General features: G+C 36.8%; 1 protein-coding gene and 2 non-coding genes across 10 annotated transcripts; 1 reads left to right on the top strand and 2 right to left on the bottom strand.

Annotated features, from left to right (window-relative positions):
• Positions 1-728: 728 nt before the first annotated feature.
• Positions 729-24,725, top strand: pde-4 (the record flags this gene model as incomplete). Of its 8 annotated transcripts, none has more annotated exons than NM_001393119.1 (13): positions 729-1,234; positions 2,088-2,186; positions 10,175-10,351; positions 18,177-18,270; positions 19,121-19,223; positions 19,641-19,717; positions 20,952-21,092; positions 21,911-22,333; positions 22,385-22,484; positions 22,893-23,047; positions 23,266-23,388; positions 23,441-23,623; positions 23,735-24,725. In NM_001393119.1, 12 exons carry the CDS (start codon positions 2,101-2,103, stop codon positions 23,909-23,911), a joined length of 1,839 nt encoding a protein of 612 aa, NP_001379885.1. The 8 variants fall into 8 exon arrangements, with proteins under 8 accessions (NP_001379885.1, NP_001040798.1, NP_001293472.1 ...); NM_001047333.6 differs by having other exon boundaries at positions 1,065-1,234; positions 23,735-23,911; NM_001306543.3 differs by having other exon boundaries at positions 1,212-1,234; positions 23,735-23,911.
• Positions 16,374-16,519, bottom strand: R153.5. Its single transcript, NR_051356.1, has one exon. It is a non-coding gene; the product is annotated as an Unclassified non-coding RNA R153.5 (non-coding RNA).
• On the bottom strand, positions 18,777-18,989 carry R153.9. The gene has a single exon (NR_051355.1). It is a non-coding gene; the product is annotated as an Unclassified non-coding RNA R153.9 (non-coding RNA).
• Positions 24,726-25,092: the final 367 nt, after the last annotated feature.

The following is a 25,092-nucleotide window of genomic DNA, read 5'->3' as shown; positions in this document are numbered from 1 at the left end:
AGTTAGAAAATGAATTCTATCGAGTATTCAGAGCATTTAGTTAATCTAAAACTTGGAAAAAAATATTTCTCAGTTTACCATTCGCAATGTGATTTTTTAAAATCAATACTATGTGAAATTCATTTTTTGATATTTTTTGTGGGTAGTCAGTAAATTTTTCAGAAATCACGAAAACTTAGTTGAATAATGATCGAGAAAGTTTAACTCAAAAATATCTAGATCATTTGTGGTTGATGAGTTCTAAATTCTGTTTTTCTCGAAAAAGTAGTTTGTATATTTTCGAAAAATAAAGAAACATGGATTGTCAGCTTGTTATCTTGAACGATCTTTTGAATTTTTTCAAAAACTGCAAGCATAACAGGCCAATCAACTCTTTCCGTTGATTGTCTTTTTGCTTGAGCAGCTAAAAAACCAAGAGAAAAAAAGATAAACATCATAAAATGGCGCCCGCTCCATCGCCGACACAGCATCATTTGAGAAGGGGTTGCCTAGAAAAAAGACATGAAAATGCAAGAAATCAGTGTTATTTTATCGAAACTCCGTCGCCTCACAGCATTGGCCCTCTCGTTCTCTAATCCTTGTCCGATTCGACCTGCTCTTTTCATTCTCTTTTTTTTTCGACGGGGTCCACTTGTCGTTTCCCCCACTCTCGGCGACAAGAAGGAGCTTGCAGGAAGGAAGAAAAAAAAATAAGAAGAAGGAAGGCTTCCATTCCCGCCCCCGTCCTTCTTTTCCCGTGTTACGGACGATAATGGGAAGACGACATAAGTCTAAATCGTCGTCATCATCGTCGCCTTCTTCTTCGCCACCACCACCATCGTCGTCTTTATTCAGATAATCGCACACTGTTTCCCCCTTTATTATAGTCTGTGTGTCAGGTGACCAGGTCATCCAGCACGCAAAACTCAGACCTCCTCCCTTTTTCTGCTATTGAGAAAGTGAGAAAAGGCACGAAGTTCGGAAAAGGTTTGCATGTTTCTGCCTTCCTTTTCTCGTCTTTTCACCCCGATTCGCTTCTCCATCACAATCGAAACGAGTTTATTTCTTGGGTTGCCCTCTTCGTCATGCTGTCCTTATTATGCCTATATTTTAATATTCATCCTATCTCAGTTATTATCTTTTTGCTCACGGTTCAAGCTCATGCAGTATTTATATCATTGCCAACAGATCAGCCTGACGTCCATCTCGTCGTTCTGCTGCTAGCCGTTCTCATGCCCATCTTCTCCATTAAACGGTTTGTGTCATTTTTTTGCTAGAAATATTTTTTCAAGAAGATAGTGAGTCACTTTGAGTTCCTAAGAGATAAGCTAAAAACATTTCTCAAAACCAGTTGTTTTTTCAAAAGCTCATATATATATAAAAATCGTAATAACTAATATGCTTCTACAATGGAAGTTTTTTAAATCTTAAAAAACTCATATTAACCAATAAATTATCCAAATAAATTATTTGTTTTCTTTTTCCGTAAGTATGAAAAATAATGTCAGCTGCTGTAATGAGGTCAGAAGTTTTCGTCATGTTGCTCTCACGTACGTGATCCACTGGCTTCCCCCAGAGATCCATTCTCCTGCCAATCCCATTCAATAATATATCTTCACTTTTTTCCAATCGTCATTTCAAAAACTTGATTGCTTTATTCTCTGTACTCAAGAAACAAATAAAAAAATGTCATTGGTCAGTATAGATTCGAACAGCAGGTAGGAAGTGGAACTCGAGATATATGTAGGAAGAGTTCAAAACGCAAAAATCGCCTGTTGCTGTGTCGTCTAGAGCCAGACTAGTTAAAAGTGAAACGAGGCGGCTCATGGAGGCCATACACTTGTCATGAAACTTCAATTTTACACCTGTCAACGCCAAAAAAAAAGAAAAATGAATTTTTTTACGAAACCGCGTGTAGTGTCAAACTTCTCTTGATTCAATATACCTCACTTTTTATAATTTTATTTTCGGTTTGTGCAAAATAATATTAACGAAATTTTTGAATATTATTTTCGGGATTTCTGTGAAAAATTGGCATGTGCGGATCTCGAAGACATCTACGACGGTTTTCAATTTCTAATTGTTCGAAATCACCTATTGAATTTCAGGAACGAAGACGGAATGAACGGGGTGGCTCGTCGGAAGCAGTTTAAATTGCGACCGTGGCAATCGACAGCTCTTCCGTCAAGGCACGATCATTACAGTTGGTGAGTTTTTTCTTTAATTTTTTACAGAAAGAGGTCAATTTGTGATTCAAAAATGTATAGGTAAAACAGATGGGAGTGAAGAGAGATTATTGCGCTAAAAACGTCCCTCATCTTTATCAAAAACTGTAAAAAATTGCCAAATGTTTCCATGAAGTCGAATAATTGCCAAATATTCTATGATAAGTTATAACTGCAACTTTTCAAGACAATAAGAGAAATAGGAAATAAATTCGAAGTTAGTTTTTAGGTTCAAATATTTTATGTATTTAATAGCACATATCATTCTGTTTTTCATCAAAATACGCCCGATAAAAATTATATTTGAATATGTCTCTATTTTTTAGTAGTTGACAATTTTGCAACAGCTCGAGAAAGATATAAACTGTAAAAATAGGTCAGTAGGGGTGCAAACTGGAAAATATATTTTCGAACTTAAAACTTTCCATTCGTTCTCAATATACATCTACCGTATGTACGTTCAATTTTCTCGAATCGTAACTATAAATTTAAACTGTACCCGTATCACAAACACTGAAAATAATCGGAACAAAAACTTCCTTTTCCCGTCCAAACACACCCAAATTGGTTAGCACAACTTGTTTTGTTGACTGATGACGTCGCCTTTAGTGTTCGCCATTTCCAAACAAGACTCTAACAAAAAGATTTCCGTCCCGTCGTTCCGTTCAGTCTGAAAGTTCTTTTATTTCTTCACTCTTCTTATATGAATCCACCAACTCCACCCTCAACATCTACAATCATATTTTTTTCTCGTTTTCCCCATTTTTCCATCACTTTTACTGCCCGATTTTTCATCATCTGTCATGTTCAAATTTGCATGTGAATGAGCTATGCGCCACCTTTTTCTGTCATTGTGGCCATCCATTATGGCCATTCTTTGGTAGTTTGAGTTTCATTCGATTCCATTTTTTCTCGTCGTATTATGGTAACGTGATATGCATGCTTCCCCGCGTGACAGGCCTATCGCCGATGCATTCAGTCATTCATACTTCCAGTTTTGATCTACTACACTATTTTTCATTTCAATTTTGTTTCTCACCTTGTTGTTTTTTACATTTAAGAAAAAAACTTATGTACCCAATCCCTTTCTAATCCCCTTCTGAGCGTTCCATGTCATTTTTGAATGTTGTTTGTGACGAAGATGGAACACATTTTAACGCCATTCACAAGTTTTCAAACAAGTACATGAATATTTTATAAATACTGAATATCTTAGTACCTCACTTCAAGCTTTCTTCAAACATGTTTTTTCGCCCCTCAGAAATTTCAGTTCCTTTCTTTAAATTTAACAAATTATAGGAAAATTTCAAAGACATGAAAAATTACTAAACACCTATGTGTTCTCTATGAGTTTAACAACTTATTGGTGAAGGAACAATTCATAACTGAAAGTTTAAAGTTTATCAATTGTTGAGAGACTTTCAAAAAATGTCACAATGGGTTTTTCTGTAATTCTGATATACTTTTAATTAAATAAAAGGTAGTGTAGTGGCAATAGAAACAATTGGTAAAACCCACGTATAAAAAACGAAATATAATAGAAAACAAAATCTTAATTTAAAAGAAAATTAATTTTGGAATATGACCAGGAAAAGTTGGTGATTTGCCAAGAGTTTGGGCGAAGATTTTGAGAAGTGTGATATTCGAATTTCGAAATATAAAAATTAAGTCTCACAAAAATAAAGAATATGCTTGGAAAAATTCTGCCAGCGGTATTTGGTTATTTAAAAAATTTTATAAACCCGAATTATTCGAATAGTTTATAAAAATAAATAAAACTTACTCAAATCTGGCTATGAGCTCTCTAAATTCCAACTCAACGCCCTCTCTTATTCCTTGAAAATCTTTGTGATCCAATCAGAAATGCCCCTGTCCCACCACTCAAATGACGTGATTTTATTCTTCAAACAGTGCTTGAAATGACCCTTCTGTCAGCTCTTCGTTGTTTTTCTTTTGCTTGAAAATGGGAGATGGTGAGAGAAGAAAACTGCATATCCGGTTTAATCGTCATCTTCTCCCTTCTCTCCATCCTCTTCGTATCTCTTCACAGCTCTCCAACAACCCAATCGGACCTTCCTTCCTCGTTTTTTGGGTGCCCTTTTTTCCTCGGAATCAGCTCCATGTTCGACCACTTTGTGTTCCCAACTGACACGCTTCGAGTCCCAAGAACGTGAGCTTTTGCCGTTTCTCAATTTTGGAAATGCAAGCGCCTGAACTCTTTGTTTTGAAGGTGACGATGTCATCTACAAGAGAAGCTAACTTGAAATACGAAACGGCAATTCGTGTACTCTTGATTCGTTTCGTGTTTTCTATCTGAAGACTAATCATTCATTGCATTTTTTACGCCTTCTCTCTACTTTTTTTCCTGCTCCTGCTCCTATTTTTTGCTGATTTCTCCATTTTCTTAAATGCTCTCTGTGGCTTAGTTTTTTCAACGTCTTTCCTTCTTCTTTTCCGTGTTTTCTTTCTCATCTCAGTTTCTTCACTAACATCCCTTTTCTACAACTTCTCCTTGTTCTTCCTTAAAACCTTGATCTAATTTTGAGAAAATTTTCCGCTAAAAACTTCCTGATCTTATTAGTTTCGAAAAAAGCTTTCATAATTTTTCACAGTTTTTTAAACGGAGCACTTTGGTGGAATTGTTGAATTTTTTGAAAATTAGTTTTTCAGTTGGACCTTTTCATGCTCATTCAAAAAAATCTCCTCATAAAAGTACTGTAATATTTGAAAAACTGAAAACTTAGCTGGAAATTATTCCCCGAGCTTTATTCCAGATTATGCTCCGTCCAATTGTGCTTTAATTAAACATTTTGCTCTTCTCTAGTACATGAACATCCTCCTGTAGTGTTTGATAAATATTTTTCTGAACTTTTCATATTGAAGAATATACAGCTATAATTCTTAGGGAAGAACATCGAATTTACTTCATTCTGCAAAACAGATGGTTCAATCGTTAAAACTGCTTTCCGTTGGCATTTAAAACATCTTTTGTTTTCATTTAATCTTTTTTCTTAAGAACCCCTTCCTGATCCATTCAGAATTTCGACCCACGTGAATCACATCTCATAGAAAATATATACCATTTCTGAAATCTGATATTTCCTTTTCTCTCTTTCAAGTATTTTCATTGCATAATGCCCACATTACAAAAGAATCTCGGATCTCCTGGTCCTTCTCATTTATTATTTATTTATAAGTCTTTTTCGTCTCTTTTTGGTTTCCTGATTCTCGTTTCCGATCAAGTTTATACGTTTTTTGGAAGGTTTTCCGATGTTCACAGCTGTTCAAAATCTTCATTGCCGTGTAGACTTCTGCTCCCAGTGTAGACATGGCTTTTCGTCACTACCAACACCACTTTTTAGTGTTTGTCGCGTCATGGAAACTGAGCTACGAATTGAGAATTATTGTTCTTTTTTTACTATTAAATGCTGAATTTCGTGGCTTGCAACCAAATTGTTTTTTCAAAGAAGTTTTCTTTAAAATTCGGGGGAGGGTTTGTTTTTCAAAAAATCCTTCGAATCAAACGTATTTATTTCTCCAGACATTTTTTTCTTGAAAGGCGTTTTCAAAAATAGTCAGATTTCATTTTAAATTTGAAAAAAAAACTCAAATAATCTAAAAATAATATTTTTTTTGTTTTAAATTGAATTTAGGTGAAAAATTTATAAGCAAAAAACTTGATATTTTAATTTCGGATGAATTTTCATGAATTTTCATCACGGTTTTTTTTTCTGAAAAAAAAAACATTTTTTGATTCACACAAAAGGTTCAACTTTCAATACCTATTGAATTTTGGGAACCAACAAAAGATTGTTGAGAACATTTCAAAGTTTGCGTTGCGAGACATATTGCCTATTCAAAAAAAAAAGAATGAAAATAAGTTAAAAATTAGAAAAAATCTCTCCGGAGACAACAAGTGACAAACAAATTCATCAACGGTGAGCAGTTTTTATTGCTACCGGATGAATACCTCTTGACACTCTTGTTTTTTTTTCTTCTGAACACTAGTTCCTACCAATTGATATAGAACAGCAGACGCTCAATAAGTTTTCACTTGATTCTCCAAAATCTACTTCTACAAATACAAACATATATCTTTTTTGTTGCAAATTCTGATCATTGAAAGTGACGATTTCATAAAATCTAAAAAGTCAAGAGAGCATAGAAAATGTATGTGAGTCTATTGAGAAGTGGCTCTCACAAGAGTCCATTCACATCTGAATCCTCGTTTCTTTTGGTGGTTCTCTCGTTTTGGTTAACGGAAATGACCAATAAAACATGTAGAGATTTTCTGAGAAAAATAGCGTTTATCGTACTATTTTATAATTTTATCAAAGGAACATTGTTTTTTTGTTTAAAAACTTTTAAACTTTCTGATTTGATTATGATTTTTTGAACCATTGAACTAAGAAACTGGTAACAGTTTTTAAACCCACAATCAATAAAATGTTAATAAAATTGTATTTAAGATAATTAATCTTAAAAGTGTATTATAGTTTAATTTTCCATTGAAGTTCAAAACAAATTATCAAATTTCTAGCCAAAGTATTGGTAAACTAAAAGTTTTCGGAAAATTTGGACTCTTTGAGAAATTTAGAGAATTTAAAAAAATTTTGGTACAAACAATTTAACCATGATTATAATTGTTAATTTGTAGTTTAAATAATTTGTTTGATACACTTTTAAAATAATTGAGTCGCGCAAACAAAATTTCCAATTTTTTTGTGCAAAAAAAAAACAATTTTCCCACTGCTGATGCTCCATCCCAAATTTCCCTGAAATATTAATATAAACTTTTAAATAACCTATAGGGATTATAGACCTCCGATCAAATGTTTAATATTTAACAGTGTAGTCGACATCACGTCATTCCGTACAAGCTTGCTCCGCTTTTTTCAATAAAAAAGTTCCAACCAGGGAAACAACTTCTCCGAGTGGATTGGTTTTGAATTTTGAAATTCTTAAGTTTTAGAAAAATTGTTTTATTTAATCTGCTAAATAGATACATTCTGACGAAATTATACATTTTTTTGAATATTAATGTATCATAAGTGTAGGCGTACATATTTATTTTGTTCGCTTCAAAAACCAGTCAGCTAGCTGTTGAATTATATATTCTGAGATCACATTGCTGCAATTGGGCTCTGCTCACACAGAAAAGTCGGACCCTTTTTATATGAAACAAGGGCAGTTTTGGAGAAGTGAATGGGGCGGTGGTGGTGGCAAAGTACCTTGTGGGGCAAATGGGGTGCCTTCCTTTTCTCTTCTTGCACAACTTATCCAAGCTGCTTCCAACTCATTTTCAACTCGCATATGTGCTCTCTTTTTTCTGTTTTAGTTAACCTCTTTTTGTGGGATTCTCTTGCTGTTTTAAGTGAGAGAATAATGAGAAAAAGCAGATCCAATTCGAATCGAAATGATTCATTTTTAGTCATTCATCCCCCTCTTCTATTCTTTCATTATTGTCTTTTCGAGTACCTCTTCTACCGTCCAACCCTTCACAGGGAGGAGCTCTTTTCCATTTCCGTCAGTATGTGCCAAGAGGTTATAATTAATACTTGTTTCTGTCCCAGTATTACATTCCGGACAATCATTCATTCATTTTAACATCTAGAATTCGTGTCGCTCCCGACGCCCCTCGTAGTTATGTATTATTGTATCACGTTTCATGATAAAATAACTAGTTTTCTCCTGCCCCCTATCACTTCCTGTCCTTACTACGAATAAATAATGTACTAATAGTGTTCGCAGTCTGTCTCTCCTGCTTTCTCCTAACCCAATCAACACAATTTTTGTGGGGAGAAAATTTTGGATTCTCTATAAATTGCCTTAAACAGAATTATATATTCCCTAATTCCCACTAGTTGTTCTCTATTTGTAGATTCATATAAAAACATTGATACGATTTTTGTTTTCTTTTTCACTTCTCGAATAAATTTTTGTTCGTAGTCGGTAACTCCAAAACAGCGAGTTCATACGATGTGATTACTGTAGGTCCCACAAGAATTTTATGGAGGTTCCTGTGTGTTGGGTGCAGCCACCAGGAAAAGCAGACAAAGCAGGTGGAGCTATCAATGAAAGATTGATGACATGAAGTTCTTCATGCAAGAGCACCTGGCTGATTTTATGATTTTTTACTCATGCTTCTTGAGGGATACTTTAGTGGTTTTAGCACCACTTGAAGCATATCGAACTGAGCAAATGAAACGAAAAATTCAGAGATTTTGCTCTTACTCTTATTAGAAACTAGAGACGAGGTATAATTTTACTTTCCTGAAATTTATTTTTAAATTCGTCCTGTTTTCAAAATCGCCAAATTTTGTGGGTTAAACTTTTCAAATGACGTCGATACTTGCTGAGCAATATTAGCATTTTTGCCTGAAAACATAAATAGTTGACGAGATCAGACCAGTAAGTGCTCATAAAAAACCAATTTCTAACCACCACATTCGTATGCTAAAATCGATTCATTTTGACTAAGTATCCCATTCACTTTTTTTACTTTTCCTTCCATATTCCCATGAATTTTTTTTTCTATTTCAGTCTTTACCTTTTTCTCTCAATCAACTCGTTTTCATTCTCAACTCAGTAGCTCAACAGTACTAAATTAATCAGAGTAGATCACTGCCTATCACTGTTTGTTGCTTCACGAACACGCCTGCCGGCCTCCTTCGTCTCCAAACTGCCGACCACTGCTTACGACTCGAGTCGCGGCGTCTCGTTCCAGATTCGCGACGAAGATATGACGTCCAGAAGACATACGGTGTGGTTCGTGCCAGGATCCAGGAGGTAACTATTAGATGAACACATTTTGCATGGAATAATGACCTAGTAGAGAATATGAATACAAGTTGTTAGAATGTGGCTTTTAAAAATTATTTTATTGAAACAAAATTAGATATCTCAGCTTCTTATTAACTATTAATTAGACTTCTTTTCCTCTCTCAGTATGATGTTTTCTTTTTCTTCTCTAGCTAATTTTCCGAACTTTTCAATTATTCATGGTCCCTCTTCCTTCTCAAATTAAGTTCGATACATACAATTTCATACATACAGTAAACCTATAGAGTGCAACCTAGTGCATTTATCAATTAAAAATTCTGAGAAACAATGACTTGTTAATGACGATGGCTTTGACATGGACAGCTTTGCGATTGTGTGAAAAAAGAAAGAGAGCGAGAGAGAAAAGGAGGCAATAGGGAGTAAATATAAACAAAATAAGATTCCAGAGCTGTGATTTTCGTGCGTATGTCTTCAATGTGTGCGTGTGTTTGAGTGATTGTGTAAAAACGGGCAGTCGAAAAATGTAGTAAGGAAGAAGAAAAGAGAAAAAAGGAAAAAAGATGAGGGCTTGTGAGTGTGAGAGTGTGTGTCAGGGTTGTCCGAAGATGAGGGACCACTGATGAGAGACGCAGTGATATGCAACGAAAATGGGGAGGAGGCAGGGACCCGGTTAGTCTGCGGAGGGCGTGGCGCACTCGTGCCGAAGCGAACAAGACAAGTCGGAAAAACGGCGAGAAGTAAAGAAACTCAGACAGTGAGAGAAGAGAGAATGATGGCTCGGAGCGCGAGCCGACGACGAAGAAGACGAGTTGGGCAAGCCAGCAGTAGAAGCAGCGGCAGAGCACAGAGTAGCGGGTTGTCGTGTCCTGCCCAGGGGCCACTCTGCTCTGCTCTTGTTGTCGTTCGTCATATCAAATGCCACGAAGACGCGGCTCGTCGTCGTCGTCGTCGGCGGCAGGTGGTAGTGGCGGCGGCGGAGGCTTCGGATTCTCGAGCCTCCGACGCGAACTCCACTTGCACAACTTCTTTCGAACCTCTTCGCCGTCGGCCTCGTCGACGTCGAGAACACCGCCCGCAGCATTACCACCGCGCACATCAGCTGTTACTATTCCGGGCAGTAATCACAAATTGACCTCTTCCGCTTCATCTTACCACCCACCACGCGAGCTTACCGTGTCGACGTTCAGCGCCGGCTCGGCAACTGCAGCTGATGGACTTGGAGGTGCTCATCTAACGCCATCACTTTCATCTTCGGTACATGCGAGACGGGAGTCGTTTCTCTACCGTGCCAGTGATGATCTTCGAGAAGCGTCTTCGTTACGACCAGTCAGTCGGGCGTCGTCAATCGCGTCCAATGAGCACGGGTACGTTATTTTATACATTTTTCTTTAGGTATCAAGATTTTTCAAAAACAATATTGATAAATAGTTGAAAAATTCGAAAAAACATCTTTCCCTATTCTTTGTTTGACTAACTTTTCAATTTCTCAAACTTCACACGCATGATGAACATGGTCATCTGATTGTTCTCTTTTTCTAAATTTTATGTTCAATTTTCTGAAATATGTATTTCAAAAACTTCCTTATGATTTACCATCCAGTACTATGCAATTTTTATTTTTGTTCTTACTCTCCTCTTTTGGTTTTGTTTTTAATCTCCGGAAGGAAGCACTTCAATTTCTGAATCAACGAACTTTTATCTTTTTATCCTCTTAAATTTTTTTCTTATCTCCAATTGCTCTTCTTGACCCAATAATCATCATCATCGTCATCATGATCATTTTATATCATTTGTATTCCATACAAACTATTCAATTTCTATACAATTTACATATGACTTTTTTCCTTTAACATCTCTATTGAGAATGCTGAATGCATGCCAAACAAATTTCGAACGTTTTGTTGACGCTGTTGTGTGTATGTGTGCGGAGAGCTAGTGTGTCTATTGGAGCTGGAGTTGGAGCCAACCGCTGCTGCCAGCGACATCTCTGAAATTTTTTTTCGAGGTGTCTCATGGCTTGTGTCTTCTTAAGCTGAAGCCACTCCACCTCAATCATGGCCTCTGGAGCATCTCTTCTGCCTTTCCTCATTCATTTTTCAACACATGTACACACACACACACTCACTACCACTTCCAAATTATCTTTCTCTTTTTATGGATGAAATGAATCAAAGAATGAATTACAAAGTGTTGAAGAATCGGTGGAGACCTACGCCGCAGCAGATGCAGAAGCAACACAACAAAAAAGGGAAAAGCAGAAGAAGTGTTAGTTGTGACGATGTGAGAGTGTATGTGAAGCGAGTAGAAAACGAGAGCAGCGCATGTTTGAGGTGTGACCGATATGAGCCCCTTGAGGGTGGCGCGGGTAGAAGGCCTTGTGCGCGGGGAGCACAAAACAACTACGAATGACGATTACCACACGAAAAATCGAATTTCTGTCACAAACACTCTTTTACTTGACCAAGCAAAAATCAAAGAGGTTTCCGATAAAATAACATTGACTTTCTCTTTCTCTGATTATCAAAAACTCAATCAATTAGGTCCCAACGAGTTGCAATAGCAATTTTCCTACGCCACTCTCCTGGCTCCAAAGAGTGTGTAATAATCCCGTTGTGCTCTCCTGACGGATGCTGTTTTCTCACAGGCGCCGCAACGCCACGGCCCCATAAATGTTGCGACGACGATGACCGATGTCACGAGAGAGTTGGGAGTATTGCTGGAGCTGGTGGAGCTTGAAGATGAAGAAGAGTGGAAAAAGATAGAAGAAAAAGAAGCCGCCTGTTGTTGGCTTCTCGGTTGGGTTGGCCGGTGTGTTGCCACCTCGAATTTTCATCAAATGTAGGGAGCAATTGGAAAAGGAATATATGAGGATTCGGGTGAAGTACTTGAGTAGTATGTCAAAACGCTCCTCAACACGTCTTCTGAAGCATCATCATCATCATCCCAACGTCTTCTCCTCCTTTCTGCTTTTGTCAATTTCCTGTCATCAACCATCGCCTCATCGGAGCTGTCGTTTCTTGAGAAGATGAGGAAAAAATAAAAAACGAAGGAATCGTCATCTTTTTCTTTTTTGCTCGTTTTGAACACAATTAGGACAAGCTAGGAGGCTTCGCAAAACTAGAGAAAAAAACGGGTGGCAGTTGGTGGAAAGACTCCCGGGGAATCATTGGTCCACAACATTTATCTCTTAGACTTCTCGTCATATCTGCGTCTCTTTCATCTTGTCTCTGCGGACTCAAAACTTCAAGAGCATACTGCAAAATTATGTATTGAAGGATATAAGAAGGAACAAAAAAAGTAGGCGAGAGAATCTAATTGCAGAAAAAATTCAGAAAAAAATTGAATGATCATTACACTTCGTAAAGTGTGCTGCGTAATTATCACCTTTGCATTTTGTTGTGTGTACATGACGTCAGAAGGTCGCCGCGCTCATTGATTGTGACCATGTTCTGATAAGTACAAAAATCGTGGCCTTCCGGATTCCTGCAGAACCTAATGTGCGATTTCTGGAAGAATTGAGAAACACTGTGAGAGACTTCCACTAAGCGACTAGAATAATCAATAACAATCAAATAAAGTTCGATAAAAAACAAATCAAAAACATGAAATTTCGAATTTCGAATTTCTTCACGTGAATTGATGCCAAACGTTGCTCCGATGAATTGATGCACCCAAACATTTACCGGCGACCGCCTGAAACGAGCGGGTTTCGTCTATGCACTAGCGTTTGTCATCGCTTATCAGAGAGTCGTCACACCGAGTTTATCATGCTGCAACCTCAGTTGTCTTCTTGCCAGAGAGTGATCGACCATTTTTGTGTTGCTCACAATGGTCGTGGTAATGCCATGTTGCTCTCCAACAAATGCCAGCTCCCCACCAAAATCAGTGTTTTTGATTAATTTGGACGATGAATCTAGACAATTTATGGTGTGAGTTTCTGCAAATTTTTGATACATCACAAAACCTTGAATCCCTTATTTGTAAATTTTTTGTCTCTACAAACAACTCTTTCAGACATTTTGATCAATGATTCCTTACCTTTTCTTTCTGTTGATTAAACTTTAAATTCTCTACATATTTTTTCAATGTTTACATATCATTAAGTCTATGATCTATGGCTATCAGTTCATTATTGTTTAACATTTTTTGGAAACTAGACCGAAAACATTACCTTCCACAATAAATTTTTGTTTAGGAGTTTTCATGTTCCAATTTGTATAATTTGCAATTTTTCAAAAAAAATTTTGTGATTTCTAATACTGACGTAAATTTCTTCGATTTTTAACTAGAGCAACTTCAATACTCCTCCTGTTGATCTGAATGAGATTTGATTAAAATCAGACTGATAATTTTAAAATTGTAAAATCGCAATTACCTGTAGTAAATTTAAATTTAAAAGTTATCATTCTAAATAAAATTAAAATAAACATTAATTTTTTAATGCGCCACTCAAAATTTATAGATTTTATCTTCTTTTTATGAATTTATTTTTGGTCTGAAATATTATTATTATTAAGTAATTTAAAACTTGATCAAACTTCTGAATGTCTTTTTTGCTCTTGTTCACTTTTGCTGAAATTTAAAAAAAGTTTAATTAGCAGTAAAATTTTTAAAATTTTCTGTAAATAATTATGACATATTTAAGATTAGATTCATTAATTTTTCGAAATTTAAAATTCTCTCCTACTACTACATTCCACAGTGATTTTTTGATCAAGTCTATCACATTTCAAATTGACACTGTGATTTGTAGTTGTTGAACTATATCTTCATTTTGACTATCAATATCATAGTCTGATGTATACTTGTTTAAAGATCATGGCAACTAGCAAAAGAGTCAATTTTCATTCTTTATCCATTAACGATCACCATTTTTGCAAATCCGATAGAAGAACACACACACCTTCAAAGATGATCTGCGCCTACGGGGGCCGTCCTCTTATTTCCGGTCTGATATCATGTTGAATGACGCGGTGATCAACTGCGGCAACCTTTTCTTTTTCTCAATACCTACTTCTAATGCTTCTGCAACGCACATATACTGACAGTTACACTATTTGTACGTCCAGAAGATTTGAGTCCATAATTGTCAAAGCTGGAAGGATATATATGACGAATATTACGAGGTCGGATAGTGAGGGTCAGTGGACAGGGCCGTCAAAAAAAAGAAACAGTATCCGTCGTCGTAGTGTCATCTCGTCCGCCAAGTCATTTCCGCCCACTTTTTTTCGCCCGTGTATCTTTGCTGATTCTTCTGTTTCTGCTGCTGCAGAGGCTGCTGCTTCTTCATCTTAACAGTGTGATGATAATCGACTGAATACACAAGAGAAGACGTTACCCTCCTTTGAACTACCTTCGAGTATCATCCATCCCATCTGCTGTTTGGCACTATCTTTCTTGACCGTATGAATGACCACGAAAGGGAATACGACGACGACCAAGCCGTAGTTGTTGTTGAGTTCGTTTTTTTCTCTTCCTTCTTCTTTTTAATCTATCATAAATGCCACAAAATCACACATTCTCTTAACGTTTCACAGTTTTCATTTCAAAATCAACCATCTTCTGATCTTTCTTCATGGTGGTCTTCTTAAGAAGAAGTGCCTCTTTGCACTTTTTCAGAGGCCTCATTTTGAAGTACTGCGTAGAACTTAAAGTTCACATAATTTTCGTATGAATTATAGATATTCATTTACTTTTTGGTCAACGTTCACAAACCATTTTCAGCCAAATTAAAAAGAAAAACAGAACAACTAGATGATTAGATGATTAGCTCATTCTGACGTGCGAATTGTCCAGAAATCCGTCGTCTAAAGCCATTCGGTGTGCCCCGTATTAGTTGCTTCTTATTCTTTTTCCACTCTTCAACTGCTGTGCCATTTTTTTTTATCTCGTCTTATTCTTCTTTTTCTTCTGCTTCTTCTTCGTTTTCAACGTTACGCACACACACTCCGCGTCTCGTCGTTATCCGTTGTTTTCGGCGCCCGGCTGGCAACCAAATCAGCGTCGCTCTCTTGCGAGAGTCTTCAACAAAAAAAACGAAGACGAGTGTTCATTTTGCTCTTTTTCGACATATCCATCCATGTCTTTTGTTGGATCTTCTGTCATCAATCCATCGCCATCATCTGAAATACAATATCGGCGAAGCCAGAGACATCCATCAGATACACCATCGTGTTTTGGATCATTCAAAAGTCTATTTCTGAGGGCACGATCCAACCGTCAGTGAGTTCGCAAGCATTAGTATTTTTGCGGCAACGACGAGATAAAAGCATTTAGAGCATTCAAAGCTAATTGAGGAAAAACACACATTTTATCTTAGGTTTCTACGATGTTTTTGGGAATGTAAAATGTGTTCAAGAATTGATTTTGCCAAATAAGTAGAATCTAACACAAAATTGCTCATTTCTGGAAAACCTTTAACTTTTTTTTGAGCCAGTGAGTTAGTTTTCGTTTGACTTCAAAATCGTAGTTTTTAGAAGTAAGCTCTCAATAATATTTCCTTTTTTTAAGTAAAAAAAAATTCAACCCAACAAATTAAATCTCTGTCATAGTAGCCTCTAGGAATTTATTTGTCTGTAGTCTTGCACAAAGAAGCTCTGAAAAGAAAACGTTCAAAATTATGAATCATTTTTAGAATTTTAAAAGTATATTTATTAAATAAATCTTAATTTGTCATAACATGAAATCGAGGAATGCGCTTCTTTTTTTTTCAGAATCAGATTGGTATACCTATTTTAGTTTCCTACCCCTTTCGAAATAAAAATGAAAAATTGTGAAGGGACTTTTTTTTTTTTCAATTTTCTACATTTTGTTTTATTAACCAAAAATGCATTTTTCCCTTCAGTAATGAACTTATTCATTTTGAATTTTATCGTACAGAAGCTCTGAAAAAATGTGAAACAAAAATGCTGTCTTTCACATATTTATGCAATGCATACTGTAAATCATAAACAGTGAGATTCTAGGAAAACCGAAAAGAAACGATTCAATATTTACATATTCGTCTGAGAATGAACAAAATGTTATTTGAAAATCATGAACTACTTCAGTCATACCTGGAAATGTTAATAATTAGGTTAGTCTCTATGAATTAAAATTGCATTTTTTCTTCTAGATGTTTCAATCCAATTGTTTTCTAAATCCCATTTTTATAGAACCATCACCTTCAAACTTTACCATCTAAAGACCTTGTAGTTGTTTAACTTCGATCCGCCTAACTCTCTTATCAGTCCATTTATCTCGATATGCGTTCAACTGTTCTCTTCTTTTGTGTGCTCCCGGCTCCAGGTGGAAAGTTCGGAAGTGATGGTGCTTCTCTCCCGCCGGTTCGCGACCTCAGGTGTTGCTCTGGTCTTTCAAATGATGGTTGGATCCATAGACGACTGCGCGTGTATGCCCCGTGTGACGTAGCGTATGTTTGCGTGCGTGTGCCTCATGTGTGCGTGCGTGTGTATACAGACAATTTCACGTACCGCGCCGCGCACAGGCGCTCGCGCCCTCTCCTCCACCTTAACCATTCGCCGATCCTCTCCCCGCTCCGTCGTACTTTTGTGGCCGCGCCAAATAAAGGATGAATTGACAAGAGACGACGAAGACGAAGAAGAAGGCGGGAAAATTGAGGTCGTCGAAGAGCAGTGACATACACTTTCGCACATAAAGGAAAAGAAATCCCCACCGTTTCTTGCAATTCGATTGAGGGCAAACCAACAAACAAATACCGGGGCCGTTTTCTGTCTCTTTCACTCACCGTGTTCCCATCCATCTCTATTCCTCGGAGTATTTCTTTCCGAGGGGAGGAGGCGCGGCGGGTCGTGGTCGTGTGTATTCGAATTGCTGATTTCACACCTCGGTTTCACACCTTCGACCCTCAGTAATTTTCTAAAAATTCTCACTGTTCTATCATTCCTCATTCAAAAGTTGACCACCACACAAGACTATCATCTGATCTTCACGCCTTGTTCTTCAAGACGACCGTCTAGAAGGTTTGTGCCATCAAATGAATTGTTTTGGTTATATTGTCACTTGAGACACGCTGAAATTTCTTGTATAGACCGATTGCAATGTGAGAATATACATTCTAGAAACACCTTGTTGTTTGTCTACAAATGTTCATATTATTCTTTTCCCTCTTTTTCTCGGCTCATTAGGAAACAAAAATATGGTCGGCATCTTGATCACCTGGTAATGGGTTTCAGAAGAGTCATAAGACCTCGTCGTCTTTCTGTGAAGAAGAACAAGAAGAGATGTGAGAATTGTAAAAGAAAAATAGTTGAAAAATCACATGTCTTCGGAAACATTTCCTAAGAAAATGAATTTTATGCTGAACTTTTCAAAATCATTCATCCATAATACCTATTCTCGGAAAATCTCGAAAAATTGTTTTTGTGGTTCGTAGTTGAAAAAAATAACTGACGAGCTTATTGTGTCGACCTTTCTCGTCAATCATTTTTATTGTTACTTCTGGAAAAAAAGAAGTTGAAGATCAACAAGTGGTCCCGTCGCTTCCCAACTATTCATTCTCCTTTTTTTCTTTCGTCATTTCAACACACGTTCTCCATGGAAGCAGTGACAAACAAAAAGGGCGGAGTCCCCAACCGATGGGGCGGGTTGTGTAGTGTCTACGGCTCCGGCGGTTGCCTCTGTTGAGCCTTAGACGACGCTGTGTTGCTCTTCATTTTCTTCTACTACTTCAAGTTCTCTTTTTCTGCTACATTCTCTTTTTATACTCTAAGAAAGCCCCTTTATCCCTGATAAAAATGTCAATCTCTTTAATTAACAATAATAATCGAAGTGTCCGTCGAAAGTTCGGCGAGTCCGGATTTACTCTTCGGTGAGCAATTAAATGGAAAATATTTTGCATGTTGCTCGTGTATGTTCTGCAGTAAAAATTATTTAGAGAAGTCGAAAAAGAAAATAGAAAAGGAATAATAGTTGATTTTTGAAAAACTCTCATTGTGTATATTATTTTATGTTATACTTCTAGATTCAGGCATGGTAATGTGATATTTAGAAAAAAAAATGAATACAAAAACAACAGCATGAGCGCTCGAAACGAGAAAACTAATAAAATAAATCGATTTTCCGACACGCTATCCTATCCTTGCCTACCTACAGAAAGAAAAATAAATAAAAGTTAATCAAATTCAATTCCACCCAATTGTTAATATTATTCATTTCTTATTATTTCAGACACGGTGACGACCTGATTGTAACCCCGTTTGCTCAACTGCTTGCCAGTCTTCGAAACGTTCGATCCAATCTGATTTCGATAACCAACATCCAGGTGAGATTAAAAATCCATTGCGAAGAAAATAAGAGCTGATAGAAGCAACAGAGAAGCAACAACAGGAAAACAATGTTCTAGATGTAATACTTCCTTTCTTTTTCGTTGTCCACCAGTAATATATCTCACCATTCATCTCATTTTTTTGCCGGCTGTGCAGAGTTGTGGGTGGTGGTCCTGTGAATAACAAAACCTATTTTTCGCGATCCATAACCAATCCCCCAAGGACAAGATATATTCATGTTATGACAAAGCCCACTTGTAAAAATCGAAAAGAAATTCCGAAGAGTTGCAAAGAAACAAGTGGACATAGTTGTAGACATTGTTGAATGGAATTGAAAAAAACTCATTTTATAAGTCTAGTGGTTTTTGATTCAAACGTTTTATTATTTTCAATTGAACAATTTGCAGACACTAAAATTGTCGCATTGTATTTCGTTAAGTTACTTTTAAAGTGCAATAACCAAAGATTTAATTGACTTTTGAGCTTTATAAGAAAACTTGAAAGCAATATGATCTTATAGGGGGCGAAAATGAGCAAAAACAAGAGAAAACAGGAAAGAAAAAAGTTCTACTACTTTCTTCTTTTCATTTCCTTCCCATTTTCCGTCTTTTTTCCATTGAGGAAAGGTTTTCGGCGTTTCACACGACAAACCACCAGCAGTAAAAACCGAATGAGAGCTCTGTGTATGTACATATGTAAAAAGCTTCAGTGAGTCGTCTCCGGGACCCCCTTCGCGACACTCTAGAACAATGGGAAACAGGGGGCCCGTTTTTGAGGGGATATCACGTGGCTTTGGAGACAAAATAACACTGAAGACGTGAGAGTGTTCAATATCTCAAATTTCAGAACAGCGACGACAGTCGACACGCTAATCGAAGTGCGAAACGGCCGCCTTTGCACAACATTGAGCTTCCAGACGATGTGGTGCATTGTGCGCATGATACACTCGGTAAGTCGTATTCTAATTTTCATTACGACTATCATGAAATTTAAGTTTCTTTGCTAATATCATACTATCAAAAATTTTAACTACAAATAGAACTTGAAATCAAACTAGATATATATTGATAGCCACATGAGATTTGATAAGCTTTAGTCTTTTTCAAGTAATAATATCAGTTCCAAAGCTAGCACCGGAAACTGTTTACCTGTTTCGTCGGCGCCAAGAAAGTTTTCATGCATGACCCGGCCATAAATTTCTTTCGATACGCTTTTCTTCTTTTTGTATTTTTCGTTTCACTTGAAAACAACCAAGCTTTGAATTCTAGCATTTCTTCAGAAATTCTATAGATGAATTGAAATTTAAGATTGTAAACCAAAGACTACAAAGTTTTTTTCCTCAAAATTCAATTCAATTCAATTTCAGAAGAACTCGATTGGTGTCTTGATCAGCTGGAAACAATTCAAACTCATCGATCAGTGTCTGAGATGGCCAGCAGTAAGGTAAGGTTTTGGGATATTATTTAAATTAGAAAATTGCATTATTTTGGAACTTAGATTATACTTTAGTGCGATAAAAACAACACCCTTCTTTTTCTCTTTTTGCTCCCTTCTTTTGGAATTCTTTTTGTTCGAAAAGCACGCAGATGTGCCCCTCTTTTTTTGGAGCAGCTTTTCCTCATGTGCCCCTGAATTCAAATTCAATCCGGACAATGTCATCGGAGATTCATGAGGGATGCCTAACTCAATCCCAAATAGCACTTGTCTTCTATTCGCTACTCAGAAAAATGAGAAGAAAAAAGAAGCGAAATAGGCGAAAGAGAAGAGCGGAAAGAAGAAAAATAGCAGATATAGACGTACATACACACATGGGTTACGGTAACCGATATCACTCACCCCTGAATTTGATTGCCGCTCGTAAAAAAGTGTTGTTGAAATCGAGAGAGGTATGGATGAAAATGGGAGAATGCGAATGGATCCAGTCTGTCTACCGTAACCGATGTGTGGTGGTCGATGGAAAAATGCACTTGGCAAGGCGCCAAGATATTATAGTAGTTTAAAAACGGGTCACGTCATGGGGCAAAAATCAGAAAAATAAATTGAAATTTGTTACAGTAGTATTTCCGGCTGAGGTGCCTGTCTGAATGAGGCCAAAAGCGACAAGTGTTCGGTGTTAGCGTCAAGGCGCCAATCTCATCAATTACTAAGATTGTTGCACTCGGAAGGACCCTCTTACCTCCTGCGCATCTCTTTATCAGCGTTTTGTGAAACCGTCTAATTGTCCGCATGCGCAAGGACCCGCGCACATCTTGTATGATAAGAAATAGAGAATCTAGGAAACATGATAATCACAGAGAGTACCAGACGCTAAAGTGCTTTGGCTTCTAGTAGCGGTTTGCAAGCGCGACTTCCGGTGATTGATGCTGTAGATTGATGGTGTCATTATTTGTTATATACTTTATAATGATAGGGGGCAAAGTGAGAGAGAAAAAGAGACAGAGACGATAGTGATTGTGATTAGAACAGGTTGTCACGACGTCTTCTAAATGGAGACGCAGAAAGTGATTCTCTATGGACCCCTTTCTTTCTCTCTGTTTCACTCAATTTTTAAGCATGGCCTCCAGTGACTGTTTTTGGGGCGGGATGACACAGTGAGAGAGGGAGGAGGGGACTTTCTAACTAATTAGCATCTCTCTCGCCACGCAATGATAACATGATAATAAATTGATGTTTGCAGTTCCGCAAGATGCTCAACAAAGAGTTGTCACACTTTGCTGAATCGTCCAAATCCGGCACTCAGGTCTCCAAGTTTTTGATCACCACCTACATGGACAAGGAAGAGGATGAACCGTCGATCGAGATCGAAGTGCCCACTGAGGTGTGTTTTGTCGATAAAAAACAACAAACTGACTGCATGTGTATCTATGTATGTGATCGTATGTATGTGTGTGGTAAGAGAACCTGTCGGGGGCGGGCTTGTCAGAAGATTGTTCTTCAAAAAATGGAAGCGACATACACAATGAGTACATCCCCACAGTCGCTCACACCCACACACACACACTCACACACATACTTTTTGTACTACTTTTGACACTTTGATTGTGCTAAAATCTGAATTTTAATGAAAATGTATTCCGAAGACGAAGAAGATGGGAATAATAATTCAATCGTTTCCATGCACAAGGTACTGTACTTTTGTATTTCAATTTTACACTTTGATCGTTTGAAACGCTTTGGTGATTTTGTAAAGAAAATGTAGATGAGAAAAAGTAATATCTGGCATCTAGCAAACAGCCAACCGGCTTCTCAAAATGTCACGTCTCGATCAGAACAGAGCGTCTCTTCGATCTTCCCACAGTCTGTGGTCACTTATCTTTTTTTTTCTGATTCGGCCATCACTGGCCACTCACTTTACACTCTTTATTCTGCAGTAACGGTGGCGATTTTTGAAGAAATTGTTCAGTTACTCGAATTCTAATATATGATTTCTATTTATCACTCATTCAACTGTTCGGATTTTCTACAAAATGTGATTTTACAACTCATGGTAAACACATAAATTACAAACAAACATAGTAAATACGACATAGACGATTTAATTAATTTATTTTAAAGATCAGCCACATGTTAGATAGTCATTAGATTAGAACATCTTCCTGTTTCTTATTTCTTCACATAAATATTCATAATTTGTAGGTACAAGGCCCTTCTACATCTGGACCAATGACACTTTCGATACTGAAAAAAGCTCAAACAGCAGCCATGAATAAGATCTCAGGAGTTCGAAAACTTCGTGCTCCATCACATGACGGCCATGTTCCCGAATACGGTGTAAACTGTGCACGTGAGATAGCTGTTCATATGCAACGACTCGATGACTGGGGACCTGATGTCTTCAAAATCGACGAACTTTCCAAAAATCACTCGCTCACTGTCGTTACATTTTCATTACTCCGCCAGCGGAATCTCTTTAAAACTTTTGAAATTCATCAATCTACTCTGGTCACCTACTTGCTCAATCTTGAACATCACTATCGTAATAATCATTATCACAATTTTATTCATGCAGCCGATGTTGCACAGTCAATGCACGTTCTGCTCATGTCTCCCGTCCTTACAGTGAGTTTTCATGAGTTATCGAAAAACCTGTAGTTTTTCCAATATTTTCAGGAAGTCTTCACTGATCTTGAAGTATTAGCAGCTATATTTGCCGGTGCTGTCCATGATGTAGATCATCCTGGATTCACGAATCAGTATTTGATCAACTCAAGTAAGTTGTTCTTGTTATTTTCCTTTGCAATCATAGAACATGCATATCAAAAAGTTATAAACTGATACCATACATTGGTTATGTTGTGAAATGTGTTTTATCATTGAGAACATTTTGTATCTTTTATGACTAAGGAGATAAAAGATTGTTGAAAACCAAAAAGTTGACATCTTCTGGACTATTAGAAATCGGAAACTAAGTATTACTCATCTTCATTTAAAAATTAAGGAAATGGAGTTACCAAAAAAACAATTGACATTCTTTAAAATTAATTTTCCAATACATCACTTTTTGAAATGTTAAGTTCAAGAGGCTGTCTTTTAAAAATTTGTTTCCGGCCACCCTGTAATTCTATTTACACATGAAAATGTTCCTTCTCCCAAAAAAAAACAAAAGATATCGTTACAGACAATGAATTAGCGATCATGTACAATGATGAAAGTGTCCTTGAGCAGCATCATCTGGCAGTTGCATTCAAGCTTTTGCAAGATTCAAACTGTGATTTCCTTGCAAATTTGTCCAGAAAACAACGGCTGCAATTTCGCAAGATTGTCATTGATATGGTAAGCAATGATAAAGAGATGAAGGACCGGAAGTGTCACATTAAATTAGGAAAAATGCGGACTTGTTGGTGGTGGCTGCTGTTTATTTGAAAAGTGACAACATCTTCTTTTTGTGATTAGTCATGAGTTGATCACGTGTGGGTACAAAACGGAAATGACGACTCCTTTTTTACTTGTTTTAGTAATGAAAGTTTTGAACTGTAAGTCGATTGTTTCAGGTACTTGCAACTGATATGTCTAAGCACATGTCTCTTCTTGCTGATCTGAAAACAATGGTCGAAGCAAAGAAAGTTGCTGGAAACAATGTGATTGTGCTGGACAAGTACAATGACAAAATTCAGGTTTGTTTAAAAAAATATTATGTTGATCATGCAAATAGTCATAGTTTTGCAGGTACTACAATCGATGATTCATCTCGCTGATCTCTCAAATCCAACTAAGCCAATCGAATTATACCAACAATGGAATCAAAGGATAATGGAAGAATACTGGAGGCAGGGAGATAAAGAGAAAGAGCTTGGACTTGAGATATCACCGATGTGCGATCGAGGAAATGTGACCATTGAAAAATCACAGGTAAGAAACAAGATTTAAAATCAAATGTTAAAATCAAAAATATTTCTTCAGTTTTGAAAAATTCGAAACCCCTATTTTAATCAAATAACTCTAAAAATAAATATAATTAAGGTCGGATTCATCGACTACATTGTTCATCCATTATACGAAACATGGGCAGATCTTGTCTATCCAGATGCTCAAAATATACTCGATCAACTCGAAGAAAATCGAGAATGGTACCAATCACGAATACCTGAAGAACCTGACACAGCTCGTACTGTAACAGAAGATGACGAGCACAAATAGCATGACGACTTGTTGAAACAAGAACAGGACCAATGAACCCAATACGTGTCTTTTTAACCTTTTTGCTGATGAGATGATTATGATGATGATGATGTGCTGATAGGTGATTAATTGTATTCAAGGAACCACACAACACACACACAATGTGAGCGGGTGCCACACTCAGCTTATAGACAATCGTTTTATTTGTCAATTTTCCAATTTTCTTCTCTTCTGTCTATTGCTGACACTCCCAAAAAAGTATTTTTTGATCTAGTCATTCACCCCCTTTCTCCTCTCTTTTTCTTCAATATTGTAATTCACCTCTCTCCAAATGTTCCCCCCCCCCACTCCCCCAAAACAGAATCATCTCAAAAACCATCCGAATTGCTTTATGAACTGAGACTGAAACTTGCCAAATCAACAACTTCTGTCGAAGGACTCTGTTAGATTTACTTATGCTTCTCCCATCCACACCAATCAATCAATTTTCTCTCCTCAACTCTCTTTTCTTTGCTTTTGTCTTTCTATCGGGTTTTTCATGTTTTTTTCCTAAAATTCTACTCGCACTTTTTCCGGTGCTCGTTTTCTTCTGTCTCTTACTTTTTGTTTCAAAATTAATAATTAGATCCAATAGATTAAGCTTCTCCTTTTTCTATCAAAAATCTTTATTCTTCTAGTTCCTTTCCTCCTTCCAATGTTCAAACTTCCAGCTTCTATATGTATGTACACATTGCATCTTTCACGCTTTAAATCAGATTTCTATACAGCTCTATGGATTCCGTGTCGAATGTGGTAATTTGAAGAAAAAATCAATAAAAGACGTTCAAATTTGATATTATTATATGTTATTTTCATTGAAAGCGTTTCACAAAATTTTTAGAATAATATTTTAGAGAGAAATATTTATAATCACAGCTTCGAGTAGTCATCGTGTCCCGCTTTTTTAACAAAAAAACTGTAGTGACAATAAAATACTGAAAACACGGTAAATCATTATTGAGTAAAAAATTATTGACTACTATATTTCATTGTCTACTTTTATTCATTAGAAATCCGATGAAATAAGAGTATAGAAGTGCTGACTCAATGGTTCTCTTATTGAACTCTTAAGCAATGTCTGGTAAAGACAATATACAATTTTTGTTTTATACAACATTAACAACATACGCTTCTTATAATTCAATTGCTAGACACATTCT

This window comes from Caenorhabditis elegans, chromosome II, assembly GCF_000002985.6.
Source record: "Caenorhabditis elegans chromosome II".
Classification (NCBI taxonomy): Eukaryota; Metazoa; Nematoda; class Chromadorea; order Rhabditida; family Rhabditidae; genus Caenorhabditis; species Caenorhabditis elegans.
This window is presented reverse-complemented; position numbering and strand designations above follow the sequence as displayed.